The 15,168-nt window shown below is 46.1% G+C and overlaps 1 protein-coding gene and 1 non-coding gene across 3 annotated transcripts in view; one reads left to right on the forward strand and one right to left on the reverse strand.

Moving 5' to 3' along the window:
- INTS9 (integrator complex subunit 9) overlaps positions 1–15,168 on the forward strand; it is an 81,097-nt gene that overhangs the window by 56,200 nt on the left and 9,729 nt on the right. For both annotated transcript variants that reach the window (XM_024568719.4, XM_045202425.3), the window contains 4 exons: positions 7,041–7,152; positions 9,757–9,937; positions 11,824–11,884; positions 14,635–14,806. In XM_024568719.4, the coding sequence (XP_024424487.1) occupies positions 7,041–7,152; positions 9,757–9,937; positions 11,824–11,884; positions 14,635–14,806 (526 nt within the window). The remainder of the gene's footprint in view (positions 1–7,040; positions 7,153–9,756; positions 9,938–11,823; positions 11,885–14,634; positions 14,807–15,168) is intronic.
- On the reverse strand, positions 10,780–10,885 carry LOC112312722 (U6 spliceosomal RNA). The gene has a single exon (XR_002975612.2). It is a non-coding gene; the product is annotated as a U6 spliceosomal RNA (small nuclear RNA).

The following is a 15,168-nucleotide window of genomic DNA, read 5'->3' on the forward strand; positions in this document are numbered from 1 at the left end:
TTATTTAGCCCAAATTCAGAATTTATCCAAAGTACCATCAGCAGTTTTTTAATCTTCCTAATTTTTGTTTCTGTAGACACTTTTTAGAAAGTTATAGTAAGAATACAACATGAGATCTGTCCTATTAGTACATTTTTAACTGTCTAACGTGTTATTGTTGACTGCAGGTGGAGACTGCAGGTCTCCAGAGCTTACTCAGCTTGCTGCACTGGACTTTATGTTCCCCAGATACTCTTCATCAGAGTTAGAGTACTTGTGTCCCAGCATTAGAATCGCAGGTTCCTCGGTAAGACCCTGCTGCCTCTAGGGTCACCTCTAAGGTTCTGAGATTTCCCAATGCTTCTAATAATCGCAGCCTGGCCTAGGAGAGAGACGGATACTTGTTTACTCAGCACACATTAACTACTTACTGTTTACTAAGGGCCTGCTCTGTGCCAGGTGCCCCTGTAGGTGTTAGAGATTTGGGGGTGACCCACAGGCAAAGTCCCCACTCATGGATCTAAGCTCAGTTGATGTGTGGAGAGAGGATGGTGTACAGAAAATAAATGAGCGAAGTAATTTCAGACTGTGTTATAATTACTGAAACCAACAAAGTGGGGTTATGCGTAGAGGGTTAGAGACTAGTTTAGGTCAGCTGGTCAGGGAAAGCTTTGGGGGAGCTCTCATTGGAGCTGAGCTCTCATTGGAGCTGAGGCCTGAAGCAGTGAGCCGTGTAAGCCTGTGAAGGCGCATTCTCACAGAGACCCGGCCGGTGACAGGCCCCCAGCGCAGGGACATGGGCGTGTTCGCAGAGCAGGGAAGACCTTTGTGATTGCAGCGCACTCAGGACCTGAACGGTTTCGTCAGCGGAGATGTCCGCAGAGAGGACGTTAGCAGAGGGGCCAGGTCACGTAGCACTCGGTAGACCACAGCAAGAAATTTGGATTCTATTCTAATGTGCAGAGAGAAGCTATTGGAAGATTTTAAGTTGGTCATTCATTAAAAGTCATTTTGGCCCTGGCTGGTGTAGCTCAGTGGATGGAGTGCAGGCCTGTGAATCAGGGGGTCACCGGTTCAATTCCCAGTCTAGGGCACATGCCTAGGTTGCAGGCCAGGTCCCCAGTGGGGGCCACATGAGAAGCAATCACACATTGATGTTTCTATCCTCCTCTTTCTACTTCCCTTCTCATCTCTCTAAAAATAAAAAAATCTTTAAAGAAAAAAAGACTCAACCTAAAAAAAACCGGTCATTTTGGCAAGAAGCTAAACATATAAACAGTGTTATAAATGTATTGTTTATTCCATTCTAGGTATTTGTAGAGTTTATTATTCATTTAAAAAATCTTGGTTCTTTCCATGTTTGTAAAGGCGGGTGGGGTATATTTTTAGATAACGAGCGGATGGATGGCTGCATGGCGGTGATTTGGGGAAGTCCCGGTCCCCATTTCCTGTGGGGAAAAGAATGGTTGCTGGCAGTCTAGATCAGCAGGGTGCTCATGAGCTGCCACTCTGTGTTGGTTTTTTATTCCTTCTTTTATAATTAAGTTTCATCTCAAGATCTAGAGGGGACAAGTTGTAATATTTTCCTATAGCTAGCAGAATTCTGGGCCTTTCCCGCTTACTGAAATCAAAAGCCCATCAATGTCATCTTAATCAGCTTCATTGAATCAAATTTTTTATTGGCAGCTTCTATCATTCCCGATCTATTCCTCCACGAAAGACAGAAAGATTACTTGACCGCCAACTCTTCCTATTTGTCCTGCTTACATCAAAGCCTTTACAGTACCATTGATGTAATTTCCAGTAAATTATTCTTACGAGGTTCATAAATTTAAAGAGAAAATAAGGTTTTGAAAGTAATGAGCAACATACTTAAGTAATTAATTTTAATTCTTACCTGGCAATCAGTATTGTATGTAAAAAGAGAAAATAAATTAGATTTTCTTTTACGCAGATAATTGGATTCTACATTGAATTAGCAGGGATAAGAAAAGTTTTGGTATGAGAAAACTTCATAGTCTACTTCAGAGGTCAGCAAACTCTGGTCCATGGACCAAATTTGACCCCCCACACCTGTCTTTGTAAATTGTGTTTTGCTGGAATACAGCCACACGCGTGTGTTTATGGATTGTGAGCGGCTGTTTACACACCACTGTGGCGGTGGTGCTTCAGACTGGACGGGAACAGGCCAGCGCCGGTCGGCCTGAGCGGAGCGCCCGCCAGCCAGGGAGAATATGGCAGGCTGTTCTGATGGCCCGTAAGCCCAGGGGAATGAGGCTTTGACTAAACCTGAGGTGGTGGGAATGGAGGGATGAGTCAAAGAAAACATTGGCAGTTCTGCCATTCCACAAGTGCATGTTGAATGCTCACTGTCTCCGGGGAAAGAAGAATACAAGTCAAAGGTCTCACGCCTGGACGACATTGAGAATGGTTATAGTGACACTACTAATCCAGTTGACAAGCAGGAGTTGGCCGGGGCGGCGGGGGGGGGGGGGGGGGGGTTGGAAAGGGCTACTGGTGTGATGAATAGGAGTCTGAGAGGACAGTGGATGGAGAGAAACACTGAGCTGGGGCATGGATGTGCAGGCACACCTGGAGACAAACTGGAGTCTTCGGGTTTTCAGGTTTTGAAAGCATATAAATAAAGGGCTGAGGGAGAAAGACGAGGCTGCAGGGAACACTTACCAATAGATGCTGGGAGGTAGGAGAATAGGCCGGAATAAAATTTTGGGAGAGTTAGAGGAGATGAGGCCAAAGAAAGTGCAGCACCCCAGATGGAAGAGGAGAACCAGCCTTGACTGAGCACAGGGCCTCAGCGTGAATTTTCTTAATTGTCTCATATTAGCACCCGTGCTGAATTCTCACATTAATTCTAGTATTTACTTACTGACAGTCGTATCTGCAAGGAAGTACCAGTTTTGTCCCTTTCTTCCAGTCCTTGTATCTTTTACTTCTTTTTCCCATCTTGCAAGTAGGCTCCCTAGTCCCATGTCAGCAGAAGTGATGAGAGTGGCATCCTTGTCTTGTTCCAGATTGTAAAGGAAATGCTTTTGTACTTTCTTCTAACTACATACTTACTATATGTTCGTATTTGTCAATTTAAGGAGCTTCTCTACTCTTAATTTTCTAATTTTTAAAATCACATATAGATATTGTACCTTAACAAATGTTTTTTCTGAGTCTGTGAAACAATCGTGATTTCTTTGCATTAGAACATTAATGTAGTGAATTACAATGTTAGCTTTTCTCACATTTAACCATCCTTGCATCCCTTGGATAAATGTTACGTGATCACAATTTATTCTTTTTCTTTTTTTAAAGATTTTATTTGTTTATTTTTAGAAAGAAGGGAAGGGAGGGAGAAAGAGAGGAAGAAAAACATCAGTTGTTTGCCCCTTACATGCCCCTAGCCACGGACCTGACCCACAACCCAGGCATGTGCCCAGATTGGGAATCAAACCAGTGACCTTTCAACCCAATGAGCCACACCAGTCAGGGCTCAATTTGTTCTTTATAAAATGCCCACCTGGAATCAATTGGTCAGTATTTTATTGAAGTTATCACTCATATTCATGAGTGAGAAATGAGCCCATGTACTATTTTCTACTACTATCTCTGTTTGTAAGCAAGTTACACTCATTAGTCTCATTAAATGATTTGGGCTCCTTTTCCCGTTTCCCTAATGCTACAAATATACAAGGGAAGGGTTATCTTTTCTTGAAAGTCAAATCCTCCATCAAGCCATCTACGCCAGGGATTACTGTTTTAATTTTTTGCGTGGTTACTGAGCTGTATTTTATAAGTCAAAAATTTGCCAGTTTTGTCAGAAATTTATTCATTTTGCCAAGGTTTTCAAAACATGAAATTGTTGCGACATGTGGAATTGCATACATTACCCTTTTATTTTGTTAAATTTTTTGTGTATAATTTTTATTTTAAATTTTTAAAAATGTATTTTATTCCTTATGCTATTACAGTTGTCCCAGTTTTTCCCCCTGTGTCCCCCTCCACCCTGTACCCCCATTCCCTCCAGCCATGCCCCTCCTGTTAGTTCATGCCCGTGGGTCATTCATATAAGTTCTTTGGCTACTCCATTTCCTATACTGTTTTTAACATCCCCCTGTCTATTTTGTACCTGCCAATTTGTGCTTCTTAATCCCTGCACCTTTTCCCCCTTCCTCCTCACCCTCCCCGCTGATAACCCTCCAAATGATCTCCATACCTATGATTCTGTTCCTGTTCTGCTTGTTTGCCTAGTTATTTGAATTCAGTTATTGATAGTTCTGAATTTGTCATCTTAATGTTCACTGTTTTGTATATAATTCCCTTTAACATTTCATATAATAATGGCTTGGTGATGATGAACTCCTTTAGCTTTACCTTGTCTGGGAAACACTTTATCTCCCCTTCCATTCAAAATGATAGTTTTTCTGGATAGACTAATCTAGGTTGTAGATCCTTGATTTTCATCACTTTGAATACTTCTTGCCATTCCCTTCTAGCCTGCAAAGTTTCTTTTGAGAAATCAGCTGACAGCTTTATGGGAACTCCTTTGTAGGTAATTCTCTGCTTTTCTTTTGCTGCTTTTAAGATTCTCTCTTTATCTTTAACCTTTGGCATTTTAATTACGATGTGTCTTGGTGTGGTCCTCTTTGGGTCCAACCTGTTTGGGACTGTCTGTGCTTCCTGGACTTGTATGTCTATTTCCTTCACCAATTTAGGGAAGTTTTCTTTCATTAGTTTTTCAAATGAGTTTTCAGTTTCTTGCTCTTCCTCTTCTTCTGGCACCCCTATGATTTGGATGTTGGTGCATTTAAGATGTCTCAGAGGTTCCTAACCTTGTTTTTTTTAATTGGTTTTTTCTTGCTGTTCTGATGGAATGCTTTTTTCTTCCTGTGTTCCAAATCATTGATTTGATTCTCGGCTTCAACCCCTCCACTGTTGGTTCCCTGTAGATTTTTCTTTATTTCACTTAATGTAGCCTTCATTTCTGCCTGGGTCTTTTTTATGCTGTTACAGCACCAGTGAGTTCTTTGAGCATCCTGATAACTGGTGTTTTGAACTCCGCATCTGATAGGTTGCTTCTCTCCATTTCATTTAGTTCTTTTTCTGGAGTTTTGTTCTGTTCTTTCATTTGGGATATATTTCTTTGTCTTCTCATTTTGGCAGCCTCCCTGTGTTTGTTCTGCATATTGGGTACATGGGAATCATATTATAGGACTGCTTTTGTTTTTGTTTTTGTTTTCTTTTATTGCGGGCATTTAATTTTCAAAGGCAGGCAGTGGTGATGGCTGAGGTTCAGAGGTAATGTTTTCAGGGCCAGAATTTGTTCTCCATTATACGTTTTCATTTAGATCAGTAGTTCTTAACTTTTGGGGCTCATGGCCCATAAGACAATCCAATTAAATCTGTAGGAAAATGTACACAGGCACACCCAGAATTGTGTGCACCATATCAGGGCCTTTCTGGGCCTTCTGAATACCCCCACCTCCCATCAGCCTGGGGATCATTATTGGCTTGTTCTAATAAGATGCATATACAGTTATTACCATTTTAAGCTGAAATGGTACCCAACGAAGCTTGGACCCTTTTGTCACCATTCCAGCTTCCTCGTGTTCAATGCATGACACGGTTAACGTTCCAGTCTCATTACACATGCGCTGCTGTAAACCACTGCACTTGACGGCCCCTCCCTCCCTTCTGTGCGGACCACGAATGGCTCCCTGTTTGTTGGTTCAGCACAGACAGATCAGTCCTGCCCACGCAGCAGAGAAGCTTGTATACGCATCGGCATACATCTGCAAGTAGGAATTAGAAGCTATTCAGTCTAATTATAGCCATACTTTTTCTGTATTCTCATTAAATAAATGTTTCTCTGGTTGTAACGTAGCTTATAGAACAACAGTCGTGTTATTTAAAAAATAATGAAGCCTGTATACCCAGGGTATATAAAATGCTAAAAGAAAATATGTCAAAAGGCCCGTATACTCAGATAACAGTGCAGATGGTGGGTTTTGCTGGGCTACAACTTGGAATTTTATTTCTTTTTCGGAAACTCTGGGTGGAACAGAGTGAACTGTTTCTGGCTTTTTTCTTCTAACATTCCAATGAGATACTGAATGACACTGAGGAAAGATGTGTTTGTTACCAAATGAAAATATGAGTCAGCTCTCCAGCATCTCGATCGTGGGCCTTCAGTTTTGTTTCCAGTTTGAATCTAGATTTATTTAGAAACAAATCAAAAATTCAGATTGTGCAGGTAAAAATAAAACCCCCACGTCCCGAGGATCCCATAACACCATGCCGTTGGGTTTCCCAGTTCACAGGAATGTCATAAGTAGTAGCTCGCAAGGCTCTCAGAGGTCATTCAAGGGAGAGGAGTCAGGAATATGCCTGTTTTACAAGAAGCCCAGGTCAGAGCTTTGGCTGAGGTCACGTGGCTACTGATGGACTTGGAAGGAAGCTTTCTGTTTCTAATTCCTGACCTGGTACTCTGTCTGCTTCCTCTGCCACCGAGACTTACAGAAAATCACTTCAGCACCTTGAGTCCCAATTTCTGGGTTTTTTTGTAACGAACACTGATTTCATGCTTTGCAGAGCTGACCTGAGACTCACATTATACTGCACAGTCGTTCTCAAGGCATGACCCCACACGGACACCAGGGTCAGCTCCTGGGGGCTTGTTAGAAATGCACACTCCCGGGCCCACTGCAGGCCTGAGTTCAGCAAACTCTCCAGGTGATTCTGATGCGCCCTCAAGTTTGAGAACTGCCCGTGATAATGTGAGGCATTTTGAAAAGAACAAAAGCATTATAGAACTCTGCTTTTTTTCATTGAAGTAGAGTTGGTGTATAGTGAAACCCTAAGATCTTAAATGTACAATTCTGTGAATTCTGATATCATATGCTCAGCAGCCTGGTCCAGACATATTTTTCCTCACCCCGTAAGGACAGGTGATGAGCTGCACACAGAAGGAGCAGCGTTGATATTTTCTTTTTCCTTTACTGTTTGTGCACAACATCTCTTTTTAAATTACTAAACGTAGTTCTCTGGTTTTTCAGCCCATGGACCAAGCGTCTCTCAAAAACAGCGACGTTCTCGTTCTGACAGGCCTCACCCAGATCCCCACAGCAAACCCAGACGGCATGGTGGGAGAGTTCTTCAGCAACCTGGGTATGTGGGCCGCGCCAGTCTGATTAGCTTGGGTGGCTTTTAAGTGGATTTTTCTACACATTGCTTCCATAGTATTTGTGCCCCTTCCCTTCATATTCACGCCCTCTGATGCCCCCTTTTAAGGCCTCTTCCCCATTGACTGCCACCCATTTTTGCTCATCCTTCAAAACCTGAAGTCAAAAACAGCAATTCTTAAGCAACTGAAATCTGAAGGTGCCGTAATAATAGCTTTTATAATGGTAAATTAGAATTTTTAGCATGTTACACAACAGATACTCAACATTCTCTTGTTTATATAGAAAATTCTTATTTAGTCTAATTCTTGCTGTGGGGTGGGATTTAGTGACAAAGGGAGCAGGGGTGCCCACAGGTGACAGCAGTCAGACCAGGGAAGACTCACATGTTTGCAAACAATAGCCCAAAAACGACGGTGCAGAAGTCTTCAAATAATGTCTTCGTTCAACGTTGTTTCTGCATACAGGTTGTTGAGATGCCTGCCGTAGGAACTTACCGCATTTTGCCGTGTATAGTGCGCACTTTTTGGCCCAAAGTTTTGAGGAAAAAATAAGGATGCACATTATACATGGGTGTAATGGTTACATACCGCAGGTATAATAATCCTGTGTATCCTTCATACAAAAAATGGGGGTGCACATTATCCTGGGAAAATACGGTAGCTCTTGTTTCTGTTGATTAGCCTGTGGTAAAATTGGCTTCATTATACATTGTTTTGCTCAAAGTGGCAGAACCATGCAACAACCCTCACTGACAACTTCCTGGGTACGTACTGTGAATTCACAACAGCGGCACCACTGAACAGGTGTCTTTTTTCCCTGTTTGGTTGGTGTTATTTTTTTCCTTCTTTTGGGAGAAAACTAAATTGAGAGACTTGGGGCATTTGCTACCTGGAAGAAATTTATTTTTCTTTGAACTTAATTGTCAATAAAATCTAGAAATCCTGCCTTTCTTCTAGAAAATTGTAGGTTGATTGATGTCTTAGCCAGCTCAGGCGACTGTAACAAAATACCGTGGACTCACACAGCAGACATTTATTTCTCACGGTTGGGAGGCTGGGGAGGGTGGGAGTAGGGAACCTGCATGGTCGGTCCCCTCCTCCTTGCTGGCAGAGGGCCACCGTCCCGTGTCCCCCTGTCGCAGAGGGGAGCCACGCTGGTGTCTCTTCCTCCTCTTGTAGGGACACTAATCCCATCATGGGAGCTCCACCCTCATCAAAACCACCCGAAGCCCCTGCCCTTAACCCCATCCTATAGGGGCTTCGCTGTGTGACGGGAGGGGGGGGGGCACACCATTAGCAACGGGGAGTGGGTGAGCTCAACCCTCCACCTGCGGCACCATTACACCATTAGTGATCCTACCGCTGCTGGGGGTCGGGGGAGGCGGTCTTCTTATGTGGAAGTCTTGGCCTTTCAAGTCTCCCTTGGCCGCACCAGCAAGCAGCATCTTCTTTTGTTCTTTGCTGATACTAAGCCAAAGGAATTTATTCTTACTTAGAAAATTCATTGGACTAGTCTCAAACAGAGTCTTTGGTTTGCGAGTCTGCTTCTAATCTAGAACCATAAACACAACTTTAGGTCTACAGGGCCCCTTACTCCCAATTCACTGGCCCTCAGAGTTGGGTCCCGTAGCCCCTTGCTTCAAGGGGGGCCCTTGTTAAAAATGCAACTGTGTGGGCCTGCCACTGACCTGGGGAAGGCAGAGACCCAGAAGAAAAGTTGAATTTTCAGCACATTCCCTGGATATCTTCACACAAACTAAAGCTTGAAAACCACTGACCCAGCTCACTCCCTCATGTAACCGATAGGGAAACGGAGGCCTCGCTTGGCTGCTGGGGCCTCCCTGAGTCCTGCGGCTTGTGGCAAAGGCAGGACTGGAGCCGGCCCTCTGGGCCCTGACCTCTGATCGAGGTTTCTCCAGGGCACCGCACTCCAGTGAGAGCGAGCCCCGCAGCACTCGGGGCTGCTGCCTGCTCCGGTTTCGTTGGGAAAGCCAGCAAACACCCAGCTTGAAAGGACACTCAGACTTTTTTAAGCCTGTTGTAACTTCTGGTGCAAGTACATCCCTAAACTGCAGTGCCTCGGGCGGTGAGGGTATTTGAAGTTGGGAGCATTATCTTACAAACACTCCTGAAAGAAAATGCCCCTAGTGTGAGTCCAAGGGAAACGCCGGCCTGTTTTGTCCCCATCATTCAATGCAGTCAGAGACTGAGCAGAGACAGACCCAGCAAGCTTCCAAGCAGGAGCTGAGGAGAGGAGCTCGGAGGGTCTTCTGTGCTGAAGCTCCGCTGCCATTGGTGACCTTTACAACCCAAACCCTCCATTGCCCGTCCTGCCCCTGGGGACTGAGACGGTGATAGAGCCTGGCAGCCTCCCCCACTCCGTGCGGCTCTTCAGGATGGGCAGGCCGTTCCGTTGCAGGGGTGAAGTGAGTCGTGCTGGCAGAAGTAGGGAAACGAAAGAAACCCAAGTATTATTTTTAACAAGTTCCATTCTGGGAAGAAAAAACTATTGGAAAAAATAAAAGTTTCATTCTACTTTTATAAAACTCGTGATACTGTCGTTCTCCTTCCGGCCGCGACTCTGGCAGCGCTGACCGTCCGGAACGGGGGAAACGTGCTGGTGCCCTGCTACCCGTCCGGGGTGATCTACGACCTGCTGGAGTGCCTGTTCCAGTACATCGACTCCGCTGGCCTCTCCAGCCTCCCCTTCTACTTCATCTCCCCCGTGGCCAACAGCTCCCTCGAGTTCTCCCAGATTTTTGCCGAGTGGTACGTCCGCGTTCTTCGCTCTGAGTTCCCTTTTGAGGCACTACATTCAGGCAGTGAGAACAGAAATGACCCTGTTTTGTGCCCCCGTTGCTATGGGACTCTCTCTTTCTTCTGATTGAATTTATTGGAGGGATATTGGTTAATACAATTATATAGGCTTCAGGTATACGATTCTATAGTACATCATCTGTATATTGTATCGTGTGTTCACCCCAAGTCTACTGTGCAACTTTCATTTTGTGGCTTTTCTGTATCCAAAATGTGAAGATTGTGTTAATGAAAGGCAAATGTGTTCTACTGCTGAAGTTCAGAATAGTTATCAGAGGAGGAAGGCTGAAAGATAAAGACTTAACATAGCCAGCACTTCCCAGATTAGTAACAAAGATGTTGTATTTTTATCTTCTCACATGCTATATCTTCTGCCTCTTAGAAGTAAAATTGCATACAAAAAAGGAAACAGATTTTAAAGCCCAAGCCATCTAAATTTATAATACCAAACCTGAAAGAAAAACTATGTATTTTTCATTTAATAGCATGCTACTTGACAAAGTTAAGTTTTATTACAGCAGGAAATTGCTTGACCAAATCTAGGGTGGGTAAATTACTGAACAGTCTGAAGTCAGTGAACCTTTTTTTAATCTTTTTTTATTGTTCAAGTACAGTTGTTTCCATTTTCCCAGCCCCACCCACCCCCACCCTCAATCCCGCCCCCTTTGGCTTTATCCCTGGGTCCTTTATCCATGCTCCTTGACTGACCCTTGCCCGTCTTTCCCCCCATTATCTCCCACCCCACTCCCCTCTGGTCACTGTCAGTTTGGTCTTTATTTCAGTGTCTCTGGTTACAGAAATAGGGACGCTTGGCGAATTTGCGTGTCACCCTTGCGCAGGGCCGTGCTAATCTTCTCTGCATCGTTCCGATTGCAGTGCCTGTGCTGCCGACACGAGCACCTGAAGTCAGGGAGCCTGTCGGCATCATTTAGATGCCTGTTTGAATCTGACTCACCTGGCCAGAAGGGAGGGACGGAGGAAATGGGCTAACTTTTACGGTGGACCCAGCCCTGCCTCGGACACTCGGGTGTGAAGACACACGTACTCGTGTGTTTAACCCCTTTAGAGGTGTGGTGGCCTGATGTACAGTGTTCGACTGCGTTTCTCATTGAAAGGGGTGTACACCATCCATCTGCCCCTCGTCCACTCTCTTAAGGACATTTCCCCCTTTTTAGTCGCGGTCAAGGTCTCTTTTCTGGACTTACGTATCTAGCCCACGTGCGCAGTACTCGTGCTTGTCGGTGGGACTGTAAACACGCGCCGCCTGAGACATTCGAGGGGTCTCTTAGTTACTCTCCAGTTGGAGCTACCACTGGTGCTTGCTGGGGGAGAGAAACAGAAAGTTGTGTCTCTGAAAAAGGCATCTCCTCAGCGTTGAGCCCAACTAAAGAGGTACCGGAGCAGGAAAGGACACGAGTGGAACACTGGTGGAACACCAGTACAGTCTGGAATCTAGTTAATTGTGGTGCACTGAGGTCAGTCTTTCGGCGTAATAGGTTTGTCATGGTTAAGTATGGCACTGACATCGGGGGACCCTGGGGAAGGGGGCACCAGGCACTCTGTTCTGTTTCTGCAACTTCCCTGTACATCTAAAGTTACTCCAAAATAGACAAGGTTACCTCTTAAGAAAAAATGTATTGAGGGTTTTAAAGGTTAAAAAAATGTTCACAAGAGATTTCTGTCCTGAGGGCTCTGTAGACCCTGAGTTTTATTAACAGTGAGATGAGCGGCAGGAAAATTTTAACTTCAGGACTTGTTGTTTGCGCTGCTACCACTAGGTGGCAGCAAAGGACCCCGTGTGCCCTACCTGACTTGCTTCTCTGTTTCTCCTCCTCAAGGCTTTGTCACAACAAACAGACTAAGGTGTATCTCCCAGAACCACCTTTTCCTCACGCAGAGGTAAGAAAAGGGTCTACTGGGATCAGAGCAAGAAAAAAGTGCAGATTAATGGATGTGGTAGAGACAGCAGGCCATTTGATTTTTTTTTAATTATTTTTTTGTTGTTCAAGTACAGTTGCCTGCATTTAGCCCCCACCATTGCCCCCAACCCCAGCCATCTCCACCTCCCTCCCCTGCTTCCACCCCACCTTGGTTTTTTCCATGTGTCCTAAGTTGTTCCTGAAAACCCTTTCCCCCCATTATCTCCTCCCACCTCCCCTCTGGTTACTGTCAGATTGTTCTTAAGTTCAGTGTCTCTGGTTATATTTTTTAAAAACCCTTGCACAGCCTCACTCAGCCCTTTGTTTCCCACATGAGATGACAGATGAGATTCACTGCCTCCCCTTCGTGCTCACGCAGCGTGTCCCCAGCACGCGCTGGCGCCTCACGGCCGACCTCTGTCCTGTCGGCCGGCTGAGGGGTCCTGGTCTCATACCTGCTCCCGACTTCTGTGCATAACAGGTGTTTATTGTAAAGTCATCTTTCCAGTTAGCTATGTTAATCATAGAGGTACGTTTCAATGATGAAAATAACATTTCAGTTTAAAAACGGGGTCAGAAGGTGCAGAGCCCCAGTTGTGAAAGCAGTGAGTTGCGGAGATGCGCACAGCGCGGTGGCTGTAGTTGCCAGTGCTGCCCTGCGCATCTGGGCATCGGTCGCTAAGGGCACAGTTCCCAGCACAAGGAAGAAAACTGTTGTGACTGCAGGGTGCCAGGTGTCGGCTAGACTTGCTGCAGTGACCACCGTGCCATACCTGCAAACACCGAGACCGGACGTTGTGCACCCGAGCCCAGTGTCACTCGCCCGCTGTGCCTCAGTGTAAAACGCCCCCCCTCACAGAACTGGGCGTGTTTGTGTGCAGCCGCGTGCCCGGTGCTGTTTGCGCTGTGGTCTTGCCACCAAACATTGTGCAGCGGGCGCTTCTCCCTGTGCCTCCTGTCACGGTTGCCTGACAGCCCTCAGCACCTGCGGGAACGCACTGCCGTGCGCTAACCCCTTTCCTGCTGTCAGACAGTGGGCTTGCTCCCCACATCCGTCTCGTGTGTCCTGTATCTGCATATGTCACAAAATACATACGTGTGTATGCGCTAAGGATGTTCAAAGTGCTGTGTAACTACTGTAGAAAACTGGCCGTCTCTGCCGAAGCATGAGGTGGTTCTGCTGGTCGAATGTAGTGAGTCAGCTGGACAGCTAGGTCTGGGGACGAAGGAGATATGACTGTATCTTAGTTTCCCTGCATTGACCAGGAGAAATGCAGGAACTGTAGGTGACCCCTGAAAAGTGACGTAAGTCGCGTGCACAGACCTTCCACTGTTCCCAGAGGCCCATTGGTCCCCTCAGCAGCTCCGGGTACAGTGGACTTCCTAGTCTTTTAGACAACCACTCACTGTGACATTGACCTGGGGCCAGGCGTGATTTCGGCCAGCTGGTTTTGTTTGCATGGAACTCGAAAGGAAAGTGGGGGTTCAGTGCTTGCCCTCTGCTGTGCACATCCCCCAGCCCCTCAACCCCGAGCACCAGATGGCAACCCCTGATGGGGATCCCCAGGCTAGTTCTGCCATCTTGCAAATAAAAGCAGGTCCATCTGAATTAAAGACTTACCTCTAATTTTGGAGACTGCGCACATTCTCACGACTGGGATGGCTTCAGGTGGTCTGGAGACGTTGATGGGGCTCCTCTCGTGCATTAGGGCTGCCGCAGGAGGAAGCTGGCTCACAGGTCATGTCATTGTCCATTACACATCTTCTCTGGATGACAGTACCTGTGGCTTAGTTGGTGTTTAGGGTCTCTGGTGTCTGGGTTTTGTCATCTGACCTTCCGATACTGGAGTGGGGAGGTGGGGCCAGCAGAGGAAGCAGGTGGGGGGTCCGAGCGGGGGTCCTGGGCCACCAGCTGTGGTTGTGGCTGTGACTGTCCTTGGTGATGCTGGGTCAGGCCTGACGTTGGGAGGGTGTTGTAAGTGTTGGGCTGGGAGGGAGACCATTTTGGTTCAAAAGAAACTTTAATCCTCACCCGGGGATGCGTTTATTGATTTTAGAGAGTGAGGAGGTTGGTGGGGGGGACATCTATTGGTTGCCTCTCACATGTGCCCTGACTAGGAATCGAACCTGCAATCTTTTTGGTGTACAGGACGATGCTCCAACCAACTGAGCCACCCGGCCAGCACCGCAACATAAACTCTTGAGATGAGTTTGAGCCTGTGCACAGTCTGCTTCTTAGAGTGGCTCTCTGTGTCACGAGGACGTCACGCGGCACAGATTTCTGCAGGCCAGTTTGGCCTCTGTCTTTACTAAGTCACCACAGTAACTTACAGCCGTAACTTCTTGAGGAGGCCCTGTGTCGGGAAGTAGTTGCTCTGGTGTGGGTGTTCGTTGGTGACAGAATGTGCTGGTTCCCGTGTTTTGGGAAGGTTACTTGTACTCCAGACAGTAACTGGGCCTGGGCCCCGAGTATCGGGAACCTGTAAAGGGAGACTACGGCCTGGACGCCAGGCCGCAGCAACCTGAAAAGTTTCCACAGGATATGTTAATAGTATTAAAAGGTCCCATCTGTTAAAGGGTTACATTGTAGGTAAGAAATTTCAATCTTTGGCAAATTATAATAAGATTTGTATTTTTAATTTACTTCTGGTTACCCTCTGATGTTGTGGTCTTCCTTCCACCGAGACAGGCTAACATTTCTTCGTGTGCTTTTTTCTGTGTCTGTTGTAGCTCATTCAGACCAACAAGCTGAAGCACTACCCCAGCATCCACGGCGACTTCAGCAACGATTTCAGGCAGCCATGCGTGGTCTTCACTGGGCACCCTTCTCTGCGGTTTGGGGACGTGGTCCATTTCATGGAGCTCTGGGGAAAGTCTAGTCTCAACACTGTCATATTCACAGGTAATTCCGAACCCTGCCTTTCCCACTGGGACCGTCACTGATACGCCTACCAGGTGGGGACCTAGGGACAGTTTTAAAATAAGGCGTAAATATGAACGCTCTTTTTTCATAAACACCAAAGGGTAAAGAAACCACAGGGAAAGAGTCAGATAAAGCAAACAGTCTTGTTAATGACTGTACCAGACAAAACTTTTGCGTCTAGTTTTGTAGAGTCTTCCCCAAAACGAAGCTTACCACACTGCTTTGGTTGGGGCTCCGTGAGCTCTTCAGACTTGCCGGCAGACTGGCCCCCAGCCTGGTTTGACGCATTAGGAGTCATTTCCCGAACTGGGTCTTTCTCCTCTGGTTGACGTCCATTCTGG

Source organism: Desmodus rotundus, chromosome 9 (genome assembly GCF_022682495.2).
Source record: "Desmodus rotundus isolate HL8 chromosome 9, HLdesRot8A.1, whole genome shotgun sequence".
Lineage (NCBI taxonomy): Eukaryota > Metazoa > Chordata > Mammalia > Chiroptera > Phyllostomidae > Desmodus > Desmodus rotundus.